At 43.5% G+C, this 20,200-nt stretch overlaps 1 protein-coding gene across 1 annotated transcript in view; it reads left to right on the top strand.

Annotated features, from left to right (window-relative positions):
• Window positions 1-18,770, top strand: part of LOC117746882 (receptor-type tyrosine-protein phosphatase S-like) — a 46,259-nt gene extending 27,489 nt beyond the window's left edge. Inside the window, 22 exon segments of the mRNA XM_034556214.1 lie at window positions 616-752; window positions 978-1,122; window positions 5,768-5,862; window positions 6,422-6,553; window positions 6,555-6,676; window positions 6,874-6,961; window positions 7,168-7,386; window positions 8,063-8,220; window positions 8,834-8,848; window positions 9,079-9,191; window positions 10,762-10,859; window positions 11,206-11,329; window positions 11,829-12,004; window positions 12,614-12,733; window positions 13,559-13,713; window positions 14,131-14,416; window positions 14,921-15,099; window positions 15,609-15,735; window positions 15,846-15,971; window positions 16,730-16,884; window positions 17,013-17,148; window positions 17,746-18,770. Coding sequence (XP_034412105.1) covers window positions 616-752; window positions 978-1,122; window positions 5,768-5,862; window positions 6,422-6,553; window positions 6,555-6,676; window positions 6,874-6,961; window positions 7,168-7,386; window positions 8,063-8,220; window positions 8,834-8,848; window positions 9,079-9,191; window positions 10,762-10,859; window positions 11,206-11,329; window positions 11,829-12,004; window positions 12,614-12,733; window positions 13,559-13,713; window positions 14,131-14,416; window positions 14,921-15,099; window positions 15,609-15,735; window positions 15,846-15,971; window positions 16,730-16,884; window positions 17,013-17,148; window positions 17,746-17,814 — 2,975 coding nt within the window. The 3' untranslated portion in view covers window positions 17,815-18,770.
• The last annotated feature ends 1,430 nt before the right edge of the window (window positions 18,771-20,200 follow it).

Raw genomic sequence — 20,200 nt, 5'->3', positions numbered from 1 at the left:
AAACTACCAGTATTTTGGAGATTTATGGGAGTGCATTATGACATTGAGAGTTAGTAAATCATTTTTTAATACCACTATGACTTCATATCAACTGAAAAATTAAGTCATGTTAAAATGGATAGATTTATCTGTAACATTTTGGTCTGACTTAATAAGCAGTGGTTATAGCTTGTTAGAAGAAAAGTACATACTTAGTAATAAATTAATTATAATTTAACACTAAAATATAAATGCTCCCAAACAGTCCTGTTTCATTAGATTTGATTGACATTGTCATTTCCGTGGCAAGATTATTGCCATTCTTATATAAATAGTATTGCAAAATACAGACAGAAACAAGCTCTAAAGGAAAGTAAAAAAATAACTGTAATAAATTTTAAAAGGACAAAAACACAGGGTATAACGTGGGTAAAATTGCTGTAGTAAAAAGTGATGGTCAAATTAGAATAATAAAATAGTCAGTATCATTCCAACTTTATTAGATAATATAATATTAATGTAGAATTACATCACAATTATGAGGTTTTCAACAAAACAAAAATCCACAAGAATGTGGAAGAAAACTGAATTAATTAACATAAATACTGACCGACAATTTGTTCCTTTTCCCTTCAGTCCCAGGCCAGCCGGGAAAGTTTAAAGTTGGTAAGGTGGCCGACACCAGCATTGAGCTGACGTGGGAACCTGCTTACACAAAGGAGGGCATTGTCAACTATGAGCTGCTCTACAAACCTGTCAAGTTTGGCAGCTTGGTAAGACCTCTTTCTCTTCTCTTGCTCTCTTTTTATGAACCTGTCTGCTGGCTGGATTTTTTAACAAGACAGAGGGATGAGAGGACAGATAAAAGGAGGACGTTTAAAAGATTAACCCCAGTGTCCATTGCCGCTGTGTCTGCTAGTGACAGTCTCATCTCTTTAATGATTTATTTTTCACTCCCATCATTTCACCTCTCGTCTCTTCTTTCTTCTCTCTCACAGGAGAAGCTGACCTTCGGGCCGAGGATTTCTTACACCGTGGAAGGTCTCAAAGCGAACACAGAGTACTCCTTCTCCCTGGCCGCCATCTCAAACAAAGGCATCGGAGCTTTCACCAACGAGCTGGTGCAGAGGACGTCACAAGCCAGTACGTCTCCGTTCGACCAGGTTCCCATGCTGGACCTGCAGGCACTCCCAACATTTTTTATTGTGTTTCAGTCTTGTTCACAAATCTCATGCAAAAATGTGTTCTGTAAACACACACACACACACACACACACACACACACACACACAGAGGTCAAAGCGCATCAGCTCCTGAACCGGTAAAACCTGGGAACCATTTTCACATCTCTCCATCTATCTCATTTATCAGCCCATCTGTCCAACCCAACCTCCATCTATCTATGTTTGACTGTGCCTTTCTTCCTGCGCTCAGCTTCTCGCTTTCTTACACAACCACAACATCATGACAGATGGAGATGGAGCGGCGATTAATGTTTCACTCTTCCTTTTCTTCACTCTCCTTTCACTTTTTCTACTCTATCAGTGTCTAATGTCTTTGAAAGTTGAAAATGCCCGCCACTTATTGGCTAGCAGCCACTGTTGAGGAGCATTAAAGGATGGTGGTTGGCCTGCTGTGTTGACAGGTAAGTGCAAGTGTGTATTTTGTCCGCGCCGAACTTTGATTCTCTTCCTTGTCTCCTTTTTCGCTGTTTTTCTTTTTCTACACAATCACTGAAGCCAACAGCAGTCAATTACGTAAGTTCTACGATTTTGCTCTGACATATTGAGTTAACTTATATCTCCACACAAGAAGAAAATGCAGATATAATGGAGAAAATGGGTACAAGGAAAATAATCGATTAAGTAGTCGTGGTCGAGAGAAAAGCAAGTCCTGCAGTTCGTGGCGCTCTAACGCTTCAACGGTAAGTTTTTGTCAAGTATTTATAATCTCTCGAAAGACTCATACTGCGTATTCACAATCAGATCATTTTTAGAACCGAGTACAAAATGTGGTAAACACTTTTAGATGGTCTCCTTTCACTCTTTACCTCCAGAAAGAAAGAGAGGGGGGGGGGTCCAGATAAGCAGACTATTTCATGCAGCAGAATTCATTTCCCTGGGAGGTTATGTGCGCTTTGTTATCGCCAAGCTTTGGTGCACATCTAGATTGTCCCCCGAGGCCAACAGAACAGTGGCTGTACGGCTGAGTGGATAGATGCTTGAACCTGTCAGCTATGACTATTACACTCCCACACATACACACATGCTATTCACTCCCGAGCTCACACACACGCTCAGACGCCGCGGCCGTGTGCGCAGGTGTGTGGTGGCGTTCGCGCTCTTTCACAAACATCTTTTAGGGTGAGGGATACCTACAGCTCAGGGATCTATGGTCTGTGCTTCTTGGCTTGTTTGTTACAGTAAATACGCAAGCCTTCTTCTGATTAATTTCTTGTCTGCAATTCTTCATTCTAGCCTTTCAACATCCATCTGAGTGCCTTTTTCTCCCGGGCTCCTGATTTATATTTAATCTGCCTCTTAAATCCTTCCAGCAAGGTGTGAGATCTGTAATAGTTTGTTTTTCCTCCCTTTGTGAAGCTCAAGGATGATGCTACAATGGGGGCTGGTATTGTGAAACGTGTATATTTGTCTGTGCTCCTGTGTACTGAGGTGTGCACTCCTGCTTTAGAAAGAAAGACTTGTATCTGTTTTTCATTCATAAATCTGAATCCTTTTATGACATTAGTAAACGGCTAGAGGATGAGATATAATCATTGGGTATCGGATGCACATTCTCCTTGGGTGTAATTAAGCTGTCCACTCAGGGTCAATACTCTTGTCTCTGGTTTATTTCATGAGGCTAACATTATGCTTTTATATAATGTGGTTGCTCTCCTTTTGTGTCTTACTCATGTTTGTCCTAGCGGTATCTCTTTCATTTCAGTTTACCTCAGTTTCTTATTGTTTCCTTTTTTATCCTTATCTTCCTTTTCTGTGTATTTTCCCCCCTTTCTTGCTTTCTCAACCCAAATATCTTGGGTGTCTCCTAAACCTTTTGCCAATTGCCCCCCTCCTCGCCCCTTGTCCAATCAGAGCCCTCAGCTGCCCCCGAGGGTGTGTCGTGCGAGAGTGCCAGCTCCACCTCGCTGAGAGTAAATTGGAAGCCGCCTCCAATAGAGGGTCAGAATGGCGAATTGGCAGGTTATGAGCTGAGATACCAGAGAGTTTCTGGGGCTGAAGGTGGAGGGCAGGGCCAGGATGTGAAGGGGCTTCCTATCCCGGCCCAGGAGGGACAGACAATGTTAGGGGGGCTGGAGAAATGGAGCTGGTACAACATCAGCATGGCAGCCTTCAATGCAGAGGGGGCCGGACCCAACAGCCCTGTGGTGATTTGCAGAACTAATGAGGACGGTAAGAATAAGAGCCATAGATCAGACTTAAACAGTATTGATTGTTTGTTGATTATTTATTTACTGGCTAGACTGTTGGTCACTTAGTTAACTTTGCATTTGTGTGTGTGTGTGCGCAATTAGTTCCCGGTGCAGCCCCTCGTCAGGTGGATGTTAAGCCGCTCAACTCCTCAGCACTTCGAGTCACTTGGCGGTCGGTGTTGCCACGGTTACGGCAAGGCCAGGTCCGTGGCTACCAAGTGCATTTCAGCCGTGCAGAGCGCAGTGACTCACGAAACCTTCCCCGGATCAAAGACCTCTTATTGGATGAGTCTCAGGTGACATCATAACCAAAAATTTGATCAAAAGATGTTCATGAAATATCTTCCCTCTCCTTTTTGTCCTTTGACTCAATCCTTGTCTCATCTGTCTCGGCTGCCTTGGGATGTGTCTCATCTGTGGGATAAGATGGAGGAGGCTGACTCAACTCAATATGTGAGTGCACAATGCATCCGTTACATTGCACAGAGACAGCCATGAAGTCCTCATTGAGTTTGACCACTTGTGATGTGTTAAGCCTCTAATATGTAGCTTTTTTATTTATTTCTCACTGATGCATAAACGGTAAAGAAAGGAAAGCGACAGATCTGTGTAATGTCTCCCATTTAAAGGAATGAGTTACCAGTATTTGATGGTGCTGTTCTGTGTTTTCCCCCACAGGAGCTGATTTTAGGAGGTCTGAAAGCAGAGACTGTGTACTCCATCTCAGTGGCAGCGTACACCACCAAAGGCGATGGAGCGCACAGCAAAGCCAAACTGGTGCAGACCCTGGGGATTGGTAAGCATATACCAAGTATACAGTTCAATGCACTGGATTTAGTAACTTACTCAAGAATTGATCTTACGCTAAGATGCACCAGCCAGCAGTAAATAAACAGCCAAATCAATTCTAATTCTTCCGCAAGATTTACATGATATATTTTTTTTATATATATATATATATATATATATTATATATATATATATTACGATTGATTTTCTGCTGCCTACACTATTGTTTGCAGTGCCCGGCCCCCCCTCCCTCTGGGTGCGTCCAGGATCTGGTCCTTCAGCGGTGGTTCGGTGGGCTCCTCCGGTGGAGTGCTCTGAGTCAGGCTCTGATAGCCGAGGGGCCCCTGTGGTAATCCAAGGCTACCGCCTACAGTTTGGCCTGAAGAATACCTCTTTAGACACCACAGTGGAATTCACAAATAAAGAGAAAAACTTCACTGTCGGAAACCTTTCCCCTGGTTCCTCTTACGTCTTTGTCCTCTCTGCGAAGAGCCGAGCGGGCTTCGGAGACGTAGTGCAACAGGAGATAACAGTTCCCATCTTTCCACCCTTGGGATACCCCAGAATTACTGACTTTGTTAATGCCACCTGCTGCTCCCTCCAGTTCACCTGGCTGCCCCTGCCCCAGAGGAGTGCAACGGTGTCATCACAGAGTACACCATATCTTACAAAGAGGCTGCAGGCCCCCAAACCCTCTGCTGACCCTGGCCCCTCAGCCATACCAGCCCCCACTGCTCCCCCTTGGCTGATCATGTCACCAGCGAGTGAGTCCAGCTACACCATCCTGGGCCTCAATCCCAGCACGGACTACGAGGTGCAACTAAGAGCCCACAACAAGGCAGGGCCAGGGCCCTCCAGCCCACCTTTGATGGGCCGAACCCTGGCCTTTGAAACAGGTAGGGCTGGCCTCAGCACCTTCTAAGCACTGGTTCAGCTTCACTTCTCCGCTCCCTTTACTGTGGATTTCACTAAACTAAATGAAGTCTGGGCCAACAGCAAAGTCTAGGGGAACACAACTACTCCCCCAAATCTCCTCCACTCTTTCACTTATACCTTCATCACCTACCCTTCACCACCAGTGGAAGCAGGCTGAATGTTAATGGATGTTTGCTTCAAGAGCACTGCTTATCACAAACCTTCAGGTAAAAGTCAATACAGGGCTTGGATATGCAATATCTAATACGGCAGGTAAGTGTTCAGTCTGAATTCAAGGGGAAACCAGCATCAGTGGCTGTATCTGCAGGTAAGCCTTTTGTATCTGATAGTCCTCCACTTTCACCTTTTCCAAAGCCTTTGCTGACATGCTGAATTCTGAGTCTAAACACGCTGAGAATGTGGCATGTCATGTTCCTGCAGCCGGTCTGTCTGTTATCTGTATTTATTACTCTTGACATCCACTCTCCTCATCACCTGCCCATCCTCCTAACCATCATGTACTCTTCCCCCAGTCACAAATCTGACTGACATTTTTTTTACTGGTTTTTCAGAAGGACAGCAGAGGAGCCGCTGATTTGAGTAAAATAAGTCGCCACATGTGACTCTGTTTTTCTGTTTGTTTGTTTCCCAGATGTGCCGAGGAATTTTTCTGTCAATCTGGCCACTAAGACCAGTGTTCTTCTGACCTGGGAGTTTCCAGAGAGCACCAACCCCTATCGCTTTACTGTATGTTCCCTGGCTGATGCATGTGGCGTGACTAACCTCGTCTGTCATTTCTTAAGATAGTGTTTGTTGTATGCTTGATTAATAATAATAATAATAATAATAATAATAATACCTCAGATTATGTGTTTTATTATGTATGGCCCCAACCATGCATATTGTTCCCAAGTAGGATGTGGGCTTTATGTAGAATTTCATGACAAGTTACTGGGGTATTTATGCTAAGCTAAGTTAGCCAGCTGCTGGTAGTAGGTTCATATGTACCACACAGACATGTGAGTGGTATTTCCACGAAAAAAATACTTTTCGTTTTCAATTTGGTGTAAAGTGGGGCAGTGGGACAATGCAATTAACACTGGAAAACTTCAAAGAAGAAAGAAAAAGAAGAAAATCATTTTGAGTATCAAATTATGATAATACATTGTTTTAATTTAAACAGAGTGCCTTCAAAACGGGGCCTGGTGTTAAAGTACAATAGGATATCATCATCATGCAGTATATAAATAGGCATATTTGCATTTGATCTGCTCACTGACTTCACTAACCCTCTCCCGTCCTCCAGGTGGAATACAACCGACAGAAGATGGAGGTGGACGCTCGTCTGAGAAAGGCAGTCATCCCAAACCTTCAGCCCGACACCAGCTACGACTTAAGATCACGGCTCCGGAGGGAAACATTGGGAGGCCTTCGCCACCCGCATCTCCGCCAAGACCTCCCCGCCAATCACCATCCGCCGCCCCGAGATTGACCACACCCGTGACACTGAGACCACAGTCACCATAGTCCTGCCATCGCTGGAGACTCGCTCTCCTGTCAAGTAAGATGGCGTTTTAGAGGTTCAGACTAGCTGACCTCAGATGATCTCTAAAGGTGTGTGGCATGATGAGAACACTGCCTGACTGACAAGATGTTAGTCTTTAGTGCAACAAGTTGGCAAAGAAAGGTGGAAACACGTCCATGTTTGCTATTGTATCAGAGCAACCGGTGTTATGTTGTTTATCTCTGCTCCCACAGGAATGTGTACGTTGTTGTGGTTCCGTTGCGGAGAGCCCGCGGCGTTATCAGACCACTCAAGAGCCCGGATGAAATGGACCTTGAGGAGGTGAGAAGCACAACAATTACACCACCCACTGATGTTTGTGTCTGGAAGGAGGAAAGGATTATAAACACACGCACACAATCAAATTGTTTAGAACTCCTTACCCTTTTCGTATTTCTAATTTAATTTAAACATTAGTTGTACATATCGGAACGTCTCATTTTCTTGTCTCTTTGTTGTCCTCTTTTTCTCCTCCCTCCATCTCTCAGCTGTTAAAAGATATCAGTCAAAAGCAGAGAGATTCTCGGCAGCAGAAGCAGGTGGACCTGCGCCGGGCTTACATCACAGCCCGTTTCACACCTGCCACCTTACCGGCATTCTTCACCCTGGGGGACCAGCTGGACTACGGAGGCTTTGAGAACCGAGCTCTAGAGGCGGGGCAGGAGTACATCTTCTTCATCCTGGCCGAGCTCAACTCCACAACCGGGGTACTTCTCTTTTCTTTCTGTGTTTAAAACCACTCCGTCATTCCTCGTTGCCTGTGTTTCTCCGCTGATGGCTGTCACTTTTCATTGTAATCAATATGGACTTGCTGCTAAACAATAAAATGCACGTCAGTCAAAGTGGTGTAAGCAAAAGGCAATAACCCTTTTCCCTACTTCCATCACCACTGCTAATAAAGAGTGAGTGTGCTACTGTGGCAGTGTGTGATGTATACACCTTGTGCATTGTATGTGAATTTGAATTGAATCAGACGTAAATATATGACTTGAATTAGGATCAATGTTATTTTTTTATTTGTTACTAGGGACACATACATAGCCCAGGGGATGCTTTTTAAAAGTCCTTCAGACCGAATAAAAAGGCAGTTTCATTCAGTACATTGTAACATATAATGTCAGTAAGCTCAGGTACATTCTTCACGTGTTTTCCCAATAAAATATAATCTAATACACACAATTACAGGAACACCTTTTTAATCTAATGCAATCCAATGCTACAGCTCTGTAATAAAGACTATTTACTTTTTGTTGACATACATTACACTTATTGAGTCTTGGTAATAAATAATTTCAGGATTCTCTAAAATAGACAAAGAAACAGAAAAACCCTTCCAGTGTCTTGTTTTCCTGACTGTGTGCCTGTATTTTTGTTTGTTTACAGAAGATGTACGTGGCCAGCCCCTACACAGACCCCGTGATCGCCCCAGATTCAGATCCCCAGCCCCTCGATGCAGGTGATGGTCTGATATGGGTGGTTGGACCCGTCCTGGCTGTGGTCTTCATCATCTGCATCGTCATCGCTATCCTCCTTTACAAAAAGTGAGTGGTGCAGCTTTGAGTATGACTCTTAAAGGATATTTGTTATGAAAGGACTATCTCTTAATATGTTTGACGTTGCTGTTTGTGTCTCTGAGTGAGTCAACCCAGGCCCCGATTGGAGGGGTTTGTACCTTTGGACAATCATGTAGCTCTATGGACAGTGGAATACATTACTTAAGGCTTTGGCCACCGAGAGAGCACTTGTCAGTACTGTGGCAATTAATTGTTAGTTCAAAAAAATATTGAATATTGAATATTTCCGGCCTCGTATTTTAAGATGCATTAAGTGTCTAGCATGCTCTGTGCTCACATTCTGCCAGCAGCTCCCACTTATATTTAGTGTAACGGTATTGTTTATTGTTCCACTATCCTCCCACAATGCTCAACTTTCAACTATGAAAATCAACTATGATTACAATTACAAAGTTTGTTCTCCCCTCCCCACAGCTCTGAAACAGCCTGTCCCTGCTACATAGGCCTGTGATGTCTGCTGCCAAGCCATCAAGCTTTTGAATACTAATGCAACATATTGATTTTCCTCGCTAACAATCTGTCTGTTTCCTTCCTTTTCTTCCTCTAATTATTCCTTTCCTTGCTCTTGTTTCACTGGAAGCAGCAAACCTGACAGGTAAGATTAAACCAATGTCAAGCTCTTTGTTCGTTTTAACCCGCAGCAATTACACGAGAGCAGATGCTGTAAGGAAAACGTGTACAAAACTGTAAAACATCATATCTGTTAATGCACTATTTACTCCGTTCTAGTAGCTATGCTAATGACGTGTCACTACTGAGTTTTTTTTTCCTCCCTGGTTGTTTGCATGTGCTAATTGCTCTTTGAAATCACTGGTGTTTGAGCAGCAAGCGCAAGGACTCTGAACCCGGAACCAAGAGCCTTTTGAGCAACGCAGAGCTGATGGCCCATCACCCAACGGACCCTGTGGAGATGAGACGCATTAACTTCCAGACTCCCGGTAGGAAGCTTGGACCCACACTGGCACCCAAACACACTTTGTATTTGGAAACTGGGAGTGTGCTTCCGATCGCTCATCATTCGATGATGAAATATTCATGCGACTAATTTTAACTTTGGTCGGATCATGCAGACAAGCTTGTGAAAATACGCCTCCTCGCCACAACCAACCTGGCAGCTATCGGTCGTTTCTGAAATCATAATGGCCTCTACCCAGGTTAGTACAGTCAGTGCTTCGTCACGGCTGAGTAAAAATGGTGTGACAGAATTGAATCATCTCCGCTCGCCCACACCCCACATGCCAGGCTGCAGATAGCTCATCAGAAAGATCGAGAGCTGTCTTATGACTCCTCCCCCCCCCCCACACACACACACACACACACACAGAGTGAGCTCTAACAACACAGCTGCTTTGGTGGTGGCACCAGGCCGAGGATGCTTTGCTTTCAATTCTTCCAGTAAATTGGCCGCATCTAAAAAACACATTGCCTGGAGGAATTGAAATCACTGTTCTCACTATATTTTCATGGTTTGCAGTTTAGAGAGGTCTCACAGGGTCTTTGTTGAAAGGTGGAAAGATGTGTCACCATGGAGACATGTTAGTGCTTTTACCTGCCAGGATATATCTAGTCAAATAATACCACTGTGGATTTAATCCATAGATGAAGGTCTGAGGGTTTTTTACACTGTTTTTACATACGTTCGTGGGAAGCAAAGACAAACCCACAGAACAAAAAGCACTTGAGCGCTTCTCTTCTACCAGATGAGTTTTTTACTCTCTCGTTGCAAACCTGAAGCTCCCACCACACCCACATCTTCTCTCCTGAGACTTGTTCTTTTGAGACGCTCTTCACAGATGAAATTTGTTTCCAACTACACCGGCTGATGCCATCTGAGGTCATTTTGGTCGTGACTGGAGCATTTGTTGTGATTACTGTGGGTGCTGCAGTGCTGGGCTAAAGGAGAAAATAGCCGTTGATATGAGCCTGTTTTTGATAGCTGTGGCAGCAGAATGAGATAAATGCTCTCGCATCCAGATACATTACAATTCTAGAAATGTCGAAAATGCATTCTGACTTCAAATAGATTGTGTTTATTGCCTAGAAAGCAGAGTTTCTTTGATTCATTGTTGTAGCTGTTTTGCCTTTTGAATGGACAATAGATTGCCCCAGCTGTGAACAGGAACGACTGTACGAGGCATAGGTTGCTTCCTGTGTGTGTGTGTGTGTGTGCGCGTGTTTGTGTGTGTGTGTGTGTGTGTGTGTGTGTGTGTGCGTGCTCCTAATTAGTGTTCTGTCTGTGTTTGTTTTCTCCGAGTCGTTGCTCCTCTGATCACAGAGAAAGCAATTTATCAAAGAAAAACAATTTACAAACAAACAAGACTCGCCTCACTTTGTCCTCGCACATGTATCAAAATTGATTTTCTGCCTCAACGTGTTCCTTAATGATATGGGATGTTCTCTGATTGGAGAATTATCTTCCCGTTCTTGCATATGAGTGATGTTGGTTGACCTGCAGTAATTTAGGCCATTCAGCTGAAGTCTGTGTCACCTCTGACCCTTGTCACCCAGGAATGATGAGCCATCCTCCCATCCCCATCAGTGAGCTGTCTGAGCACATAGAGCTGCTGAAAGCCAACGACAACCTGCGACTCTCTCAGGAGTATGAGGTGAGATACTAGATTATTGCATATGAGCATCCTTATTGTTTAGAGATGTTAAGCCTGTTAAGCCGTCGCTTTATGAGGCAAATCTTATTTAACATTTGTGTCTCTGTGTAAAGATTATATTTTCATGATTTATTCAGCACTGCAATTTTATGCTGTGGCTTGTCTACATTACGGAGCACTCTCTTTCCATTATCCTCAAATGCACCACTAAGTATGTCACCGTGTGTGTGTGTGTGTGTGTGTGTGTGTGTGTGTGTGTGTGTGTGTGTGTGTGTGTGTGTGTGTGTGTGTGTGTGTGTGTGTGTGTGTGTGTGTGTGTGTGTGTGTGTGTGCTGCTTCTTTCCAGTCAATCGACCCCAGTCAGCAGTTCACCTGGGAGCATTCAAACCTGGAGGTCAATAAGCCCAAAAACCGCTATGCTAACGTCATCGCCTACGACCACACAAGAGTCGTCCTGGCTCCTATAGAAGGTGAGGATCAACCGGAAAAGAAAGACAAATCAAAGAAGATGTTTAGAGATCATAATGGGAGAGAGTTTTTTATCGTATGTGTGTTCAGGGGGGGGGGGGGGGGGGGGGGGGGGGGTGACACACACACAAAAAGAGAGTGGAGAAGGAGAGGGAGAGCTGCATGATGGATGAAATCTGAAATTGCAAACAGTGCTCAAGACTGGCTGTGTGCAGTGGCATGAGACTGACAAACAGCGCGAGAGCATTCAAGTGCAGCCAGCACTCCTCCAGAACAAGAAGGGGGAGAATAGATTTGATCTGCAGCTCATGAATTTACACCGACAGAGTCTTGTTTGTTTGTTGTCCTCCACGAGTCATCCAGCAGCCGTCTGTTGGAAGCCGCGGCTGCTGGATACAAACAGTTCGTTAGGCTGTTTGACGTCACACATGCAGGTTCATTTATTATGTTGCTTATGCAGATTGCAGTTTAGCAAGAGCCTCACAAGTGTCTTGTCTGCAGGTATCCTGGGGAGCGACTACATCAACGCCAACTACATTGATGGCTACAGGAAGCAGAATGCCTACATCGCGACACAGGGGCCCCTGGCGGAGACGTTCGGGGACTTTTGGAGAATGGTGTGGGAGCAGCGGGCCGCCTCTGTGGTCATGATGACGCGCCTTGAGGAGAAGTCACGGGTAGATAAGCCCGCCACAATTAGAGCCGCACCGATACCAATAATAATAGCAGATATCTGTCCGATGCTGACTCAAATATATTGATCGGATATCAGTGACAATAGGCTGATCTGGTCTGGGATACCATTCATTTCATAAATAACAATGCAGTACATTAATATCTATGTGTTTATCTGTTACATTTTCTTTTGCAAACTTAGGAAAGCAATGTTTAGGTCAAGCCTGGTGTTGCCCTACACATATAAGATTGATCCAATATGGGTTTACCATTTATTTCCTCATTTTTATAACGTTTATGTATTTATATTTTTTATCTTACGATGGCATGTGCAATATTTTACATCTTCTTTGTCTTTAATATGTAATTTATTACTGTGTCTTTGGCTACGTATTGTTTTTAGTTAATTGCAGCTGTGTGTAGCACTATTGCCCAAGACAAATCCCCCCTTGGGGACAATTACGTTTTTCTAATCTTACTTTACTGACAATCTATAGTTCTAGAAGCTGTTTGTTTAAAAAATAATGATGAAACTGAAGAGCAACGTTGCTTTAGTTCAGTCTGAAAACTGTTGAGTTTTAGTAATGATGATGTTTCCGTTATTCGTGTAGATAAAGTGTGACCAGTACTGGCCGAGTCGCGGCACAGAGACATACGGGATGATCCAGGTCACTCTTCTGGACACAATGGAGCTGGCCACGTTCTGTGTCCGCACCCTTTCCCTGCATAAGGTAAACGATTCCCCTCTTTTTTTTCTGTATCCACCCCTCGACTTCCTCGAGTAATTACTGCCGTATCCAGTGAAAGCTGCTTTGATCTCTCAAGTGTACAGTTAGGAACCAGAAGCAACTGGAGGAATCACAAATGTCCTATTGTCACTGAACGGGACACTCGGAGGAGGAGAGATTAGTGTGGGCTTCATGGAGTGTTCAATCCAGGCCAGCCTCCCTGTGTCAGGCGCTAACATTTGATCACTGTTGGAAGCAGAGCACTTTCTTACAGCTAGGACCTTAATCTAGGACCCACAGACTAGCGTGTCTCTGTGGCCTACTTAGAAGCACAGAAACTAGGCCAACTGTAGCTTCCAAGTGTGGCATCGCTTCTCAACATTTTTGTGTTGTGAAACGTCAAGTAAGGAGATCCGTCATACAGTAGAGTATAATGCACATTAAATATTTAGCAATGTATTATTCGCATCTTTTGTGTAAATTTGTGGACAATACAATTTTTTTGTACAATATAGGAATTTTAATGGTCTAAAATAAAAGTATTCCTTTAATATATTCAGTATGTATAGAATTATTATTTTTTTGGGGGGGGGATATTCTGCATGAAGAAAGTAGTCATCGCTTGAATGACCGGTAGTAATTAGAATGGAGTCATGATTAATGCAAACATATATGAGAAGCTACACTCAAACAAATGTGTCATTTCCCTTTAATGACCGAATAGGTGTTATGTTGAAACCTTCAACAATGCAAAGAGATGCAGCTTGCATATACAAATGTACAGATCATTTCAGTGATATTTCTTTCCCCGCATGTCTCTTGTATCAGAGTGGCAGCAGTGAACGGCGAGAGGTGCGTCAGTTCCAGTTTACAGCCTGGCCGGATCACGGAGTGCCAGAGTACCCAACCCCCTTCCTCAACTTCCTCCGCAGGGTCAAAGCCTGCAATCCTCCTGACGCCGGACCTATCACCGCTCACTGCAGGTACAGTACACACACGCAAGTTTATCTCGAAGGAATTCATTAACATTTTGGGAAATATGCTTATTTGCTTTCTCACCAAAGTTAGATGAGAAGATTGAGACCACTATGATCTGTTCTTTCTGGATAACCGTAACTTGTCCTCTTTACATTGTGTTTATTTTTTATTTTTTATTTTTCATGGATTAATCAAACAACTTTTTTTCTCGCTAAACTAAACTAACCTGCTGCTGGCTTTAGCTTCATATTTGACAGACATACATGAGAGTGTTATCAATTTTCTCATCTAACTGCAGACAAAACATAAAGCTCATAAGCCCATTCCCCAAAATGTTGAACTGTTCCTTTAAATTAAATATTATAACTAAAATCCTCCCTATTAGTCAACTGATATCTCATATATTCCCCTCCCTTTATTAGTGCTGGTGTTGGTCGCACTGGCTGTTTTATTGTGATCGACGCCATGCTGGAGCGCATTCGACACGAGCGCACGGTGGACATCTACGGTCACGTGACCCTGATGCGCTCACAGAGGAACTACATGGTGCAGACGGAGGACCAGTACAGCTTCATCCACGAGGCCCTGCTGGAGGCTGTGGCCTGCGGGAACACCGAGGTGGCCGCCAGGAGTCTGCACTCCTACATGCAGAAGCTGTCAAAGGTGGAGACTGGAGAGCACATCACCGGCATGGAGCTGGAGTTCAAGGTAGGGGAGAGGGCAGGGCAATGGTCGCGTCACGAATTACAGTATATTCAGAGATTTTGTCGACAAAGAGGAATAAAAAAGTGGTCCCAAATATAAAAAACTAAGCCATTTCTACTTAAAATCATCTCTTGTTGTCTATACATCTATGAGAAGTTAGACATCAGATAGCTTTTCCTTCCTAAAATAGTTTGACTTGATTAATATACAGACCCATGACGAATCTGACACGAAAAAATGTAAAGAAAAAAACAGAATTAGTAAATAAGAAATGCAGACACTGAAATATTTATTCCTATTTTCTATTTTAACCCCTCAGATTTAATTTTCAACCCCCTAAATTTGGAACCACTAGATTGGCCTACATTAACGTTAGCTAATCAGGCAAATAATCCTGAATAATCTGATTACTCCTGCATGCAAAATCAGTTTTGGTTTGTTAGATCATTTTCTTTAGATTAGTATATACAACATCGTCACACATTCATATTTTCTTGCTCCATCCAGCGACTGGCGAACACCAAAGCCCACACGTCCCGGTTTGTCACAGCCAACCTGCCTTGCAACAAATTCAAGAACCGACTGGTCAACATCATGCCCTATGAAACCACCCGCGTCTGCCTCCAGCCAATCAGAGGCCTGGAGGGCTCCGACTACATCAACGCCAGTTACATAGACGGATACAGGTATATTTTCATCCCGAAAACATTAACGTGACCTGATCCCCTTGTCCTCTTATGAAGGCTTGATGAGGGAAAGGATTGGATAGGTTTTCACCACAGTGCTTCCACCTGTCACGTCCTGTCAGATCTGTCATTACTGTATACATGTTCCACTATTTGTGTCGCTACACAGGACTCGCTTTGGTCACATGGCTTCTGATGATTCAGGCCTTCAGAGTGGTTGTACACACATGTTGTGACTGTTCCTCTTCTTGCCTGAAGCCTGACCCCCTTTTCAGGCTGATGCTTGACAGAGGGGAAAACAGGAGGAATGAATGGAGGAGATGGCTTCATAATGAATGTGTGTGTGTGTGTGTGTGTGTGTGTGTGTGTGTGTGTGTGTGTGTGTGTGTGTGTGTGTGTGTGTGTGTGTGTGTGTGTGTGTGTGTGTGTGTGTGTGTGTGTGTGTGTGTGTGTGTGTGTGTGTGTGTGTGCATGTGTGTGCGTGTGTGTGTGTGTGTGTGTGTGTGTAGGCAGCAGAGAGGCTACATTGCCACCCAGGGCCCACTGGCTGAGACTACGGAGGATTTCTGGAGGATGCTGTGGGAACACAACTCCACTATAGTGGTCATGCTCACTAAACTGAGAGAAATGGGCCGGGTAGGGGTAAATTGAGTATACACGCACACACAAAGTGCTACAAATAACAAGTAAATGTCAGCCCTGTACACAATGTCATCAATCCTTTCTTTTCTGTCCTGCTCTCTCAGGAGAAGTGTCACCAGTACTGGCCCGCTGAGCGCTCAGCCAGGTACCAGTACTTTGTGGTGGACCCTATGGCTGAGTACAACATGCCTCAGTACATCCTCCGGGAGTTCAAAGTTACGGATGCCAGAGTGAGTTTGTGGCGCCTATGTCTTTAAAGAGTTGCCCTCTCGTTGTATGTTTTATTCAAACAGCAGTGTAACATTACACTCCTTGACTTCTCAGCTTTATCCCCAATCCATCAGTGCTGCTGGAAGGCAGCAGGGCAAAGCATGTCCTATCGACCTGTAGTGTGTGCTGCTTATTGTGTGTTTTGTATGTGAATGTGAAGAGGTTAGCACTATCGGCAAGCAGCCCCCAGATTACTCATTCAACCATGCTGTCTCCAGATCACCTTGACAACAAGGTGTGTGTGTGTGCGTGTGTGTGTGTGTGTGTTTGTGTGTGAGACTGTGTGCGTGTCCTCTCATACACATATCAGCCAGTCATAGATAACTCCAGTTAAGCCTGCCCTGCCCTGACGCCACATTGACAGATGCTCTATTGATCTCCATTAAAGGGGAGTCAGAAAGGCTGAGCAGAAGAGAAAAGATGTAATTGCCTACTGAGTGGCTGACAATAGCAGACGCACTGATGTTACGGCTTGAAGTTAACCACAGCCACTGATCCGGCGTCAGATAACAGTAATCATTAGTAGGGTATATTGCCTGGAAGATACTCACTCTTCAGTCAAAACAGCAAGAATGAGCTCTGGAAATAATCCCCTCATATAAACAAAAGCTACAGCTTAAACATATGAAAAACATCTTGATATGTGTTAAAAAGGTCAACAAAACCTGCAGGTTTTCAATAAAATCGTTCTTCACCATTCATTTCCTCACTCCCTCAGGATGGCCAATCACGGACAGTGCGTCAGTTCCAGTTCACTGATTGGCCAGAGCAAGGTGTGCCCAAATCTGGGGAGGGCTTCATTGATTTCATCGGCCAAGTGCACAAAACCAAGGAGCAGTTTGGCCAGGATGGACCAATCAGCGTTCATTGCAGGTAAGTGGCTCATAATTAAACCCTTCAATGTTAGTTAAAAGTGCATTTAATTGCATAATGATAACTGCAGTAGGTTGGTCATAAGCACGTTGTAAACGAGAGCCAAATGGTTTCCTTCATGGCTGCAGTGCTGGTGTGGGGCGGACAGGTGTCTTCATCACTCTGAGTATTGTCCTGGAGAGGATGCGTTACGAAGGGGCGGTGGACATCTTCCAGACTGTCAAAATGCTGCGCACACAGAGACCGGCCATGGTGCAGACTGAGGTAAACACTGAGCGGCATGTGGCACTCATTGGTTCATTAGGCAGGAGAGACACGAGCAAGGGAAGCACTGATGCAACACACTATCGGTACTGCTCAAAGACAAATCTCGTCATATTTGTACTATATTTGCCTGATCATGGATATTTTAAACAATTTGATGAGGAATTTGAAAAAAAAATGTAAAGCTCAACCTGTGTTACACTCTGTTTACTTTGCTTTAATAATGATGATACTATTGAAGTAAACACATCTCTCTGACAAACATGCATAATGCACATCAGTCAACTGGTAACAACATATAGAATATTTGTACCTTCTGTCTTGAAAAACAACATGTCGTCCCTCATATACACCAATAAACATGCATTGCACCAGCTAAAACACTTCTAAAACAAACTATACCATATTTCAAAATACTCTGCTCATTTTATTGTGCATTTCTAAATATAATTATTACTTGTTCATTTATTTTGATCTTCCCGTTGAGTTTGAATCTGAAGTGATTAGGAAAAAGTTGCATTTAAAGCAAGATACAAATGCACCTTTTCTTTCTCAATGGCCTGTGAAAGCCCTTTTCCCTCTCACTCTGCCACGCAGGATGAGTACCAGTTCTGCTACCAGGCTGCACTGGAGTACCTGGGTAGCTTTGACCACTATGCAACGTAAGTGAAGAGACAACCATCCATCCATCGTTCTGCTTCGAGGTCCACAGACAAACCGACAAGCGCAACGAGAGAAAGTCGACTTGAAATAACGGGAACATTTGACCTTTTTCCGGGAGCAAGACTCAAAGATGAATTCTACACCAACAAGGACAAAAAGCAACAACAAAAACAGCAACAACAAAAATCTGTGTCGAACAGCACCCACATTCATCAGGGGTTTCCCTGAGGGGCCGGTGGGTGTGGGGACTATCCATGTGTAATCCATATACTTACCTCAGTGTTCCAGTGTGAAGGACGTATAATACATGTGTGTTGTGGTCAGCTATTGAACAAGTGAAATACAAACAGCTTCTGGACAGGAATTATGATACTAAATGTGTATTTAAAAAAACACAAAGAGCCTGGATATTTGCTGCACCCTAAATGGGCTTTTTATCCTCAACTTTGTATCTACTGGTTTGGTGTACTAAGGGGTTACAAAGTGTAACAGTGAACATTTCTATGTGTCTGTGAGTCTGTTTCAAAGGTGTCTAATGCTAACACCGATAGCTCTGATCATATAGTTTATAGCAGATGATGAGGTAATGCCTCAGCAGAAGCCTAAAGTGGAGACTCAACACCCTGAGGACTGTTGGGGAAGCGTGTTGATGCTCCTTTGCCCAACGCAGTGCCAAGAGAAACCATGCAGCGTGAACATGAACTGTGGCCTACAAGGAGAGATGGCTTCCTCTTTTATCCAGCATAATAACATAAAGACCGCTCTTAACACGCTGGCCAATAATGAGTTCACGCTCCCCAATTGTGTCCTCGCTGTGTAACAGCTGGCCCCAGAACAGTGATCAGAGCCCGTCATATCCTCAGCTGGGCCGAGATTTGTAGTCCAGTGCATTCTCCATTAAACAAAGCTTGCTTGCTATTTGCTGTAGTCCTTGTTTATCCTCCAGCTCATCTCCTGAAGTCAGCCCCTTATTGTGTCAGCTCAGCAGTGGCTTATTGAAAGAAATGCTAATGACAGAATTGAGCTTCAATCCAGTTAATACAGTTGTCATCCCATTTTTGCCCACATGATTTGTATGTGTTTTTACTGTACGTCTTTGCCTTATGCTGACTTTAGTCTTGTGTTCATGCTGCTTGATCTTCATGCGTTGTGTGCTAAACTTTTATTGTCATACAGTATCTTGAACCGAGGAGGAACGTTGTTTCCCAATCATCTTCCTCTTCTGAATCTTACCTACTTGAATTGCAACACTTTGCAGATAATTCAGTCTGGTTATTGACTATTTAAGGATACTGGCAGTGAAAGACAATGAGAGAAATCCCAATGAAAACATTCAGCGCATTTGGTGAATTGAACTCTACCGTCACCCAACTGTCCCACCTCCACATACGCTCCATTTAAAGTCTCTGTTGCTAAATCACACTGTACAGAACATCCCAACTTAACCAAATTATGTTTTCCTCTTTCCTCCAGTACAACTGCACAAATCTGTGATATCGATATATATATATGTATATATATATATATATATATACATATATATATATATATTGATATGACATATAATCATAATCGGTCCCACATGGGGATTGAAGAGCACAGCGATGTTTCAGTGTATCAGACATCCCGGGGGATTTCACACATTTTGTACATACAGTCTATCATTGGATTCCTATACAGTACAGTTACATACGTCTGAGCACAAGATATAACGTGGGATTGGATGTGATGTAGTTCTTATTGTCGCAAAAAAAAGCCTTATTGTTATTGTTCACTTTGTCATATTTATTTCATATGATTTTTTTTAAAGATATTTATTATTCTATTTTGTTACTTTTTACGTTTGTTTTTAATCTATTTATTTGGGATATCTAGCAACTATAACCAATAAGATGTTGTTTACTTGTTTCTTTTGGCAAGCCAATGTTAAAGTATGATATTGTCACTGTTTGTTTTTTTATTTTTAATGGTCAGTTGTGGTGCTTTTTTATTTGCTTTATTATTACAAAGTATGCCCTCTGTGTAGGGTGCTATTTGATACTGATTACTGATGTCCGACTAGTTAGCTAGAGATGTACATTAGAGGCAGACCTAGTTTAAGATTACAGTGGTGCCCTCCTGATGCCCTCCCCCACTCAACCGCGACAGCAGCAGCAGTGGCGTGGTCATAGCAACAGGGGCACGGTCAGCCCCATGTGATAGGTTTAAGGGCGTCCGAGAAGTTAGATATATAGAGCAGACTTGTTGGGGAGAACCTCAGACAAGCTGTTGGTATTTAGTTTGCTGCAAAGCAAATGGTAGCAAGTGTATTTTTGACAGATAATGGGTTAACAATGGCCCAGCTACACACACCCTCGAAAGTTATTGTTTGTATCTGAAAAAAATCTGA

Source organism: Cyclopterus lumpus, chromosome 17, assembly GCF_009769545.1.
Source record: "Cyclopterus lumpus isolate fCycLum1 chromosome 17, fCycLum1.pri, whole genome shotgun sequence".
In the NCBI taxonomy this organism is placed as follows: Eukaryota; Metazoa; Chordata; class Actinopteri; order Perciformes; family Cyclopteridae; genus Cyclopterus; species Cyclopterus lumpus.
The sequence above is the reverse complement of the archived record's forward strand: the minus strand, read 5'-3'. Positions and strand labels throughout refer to the sequence as shown.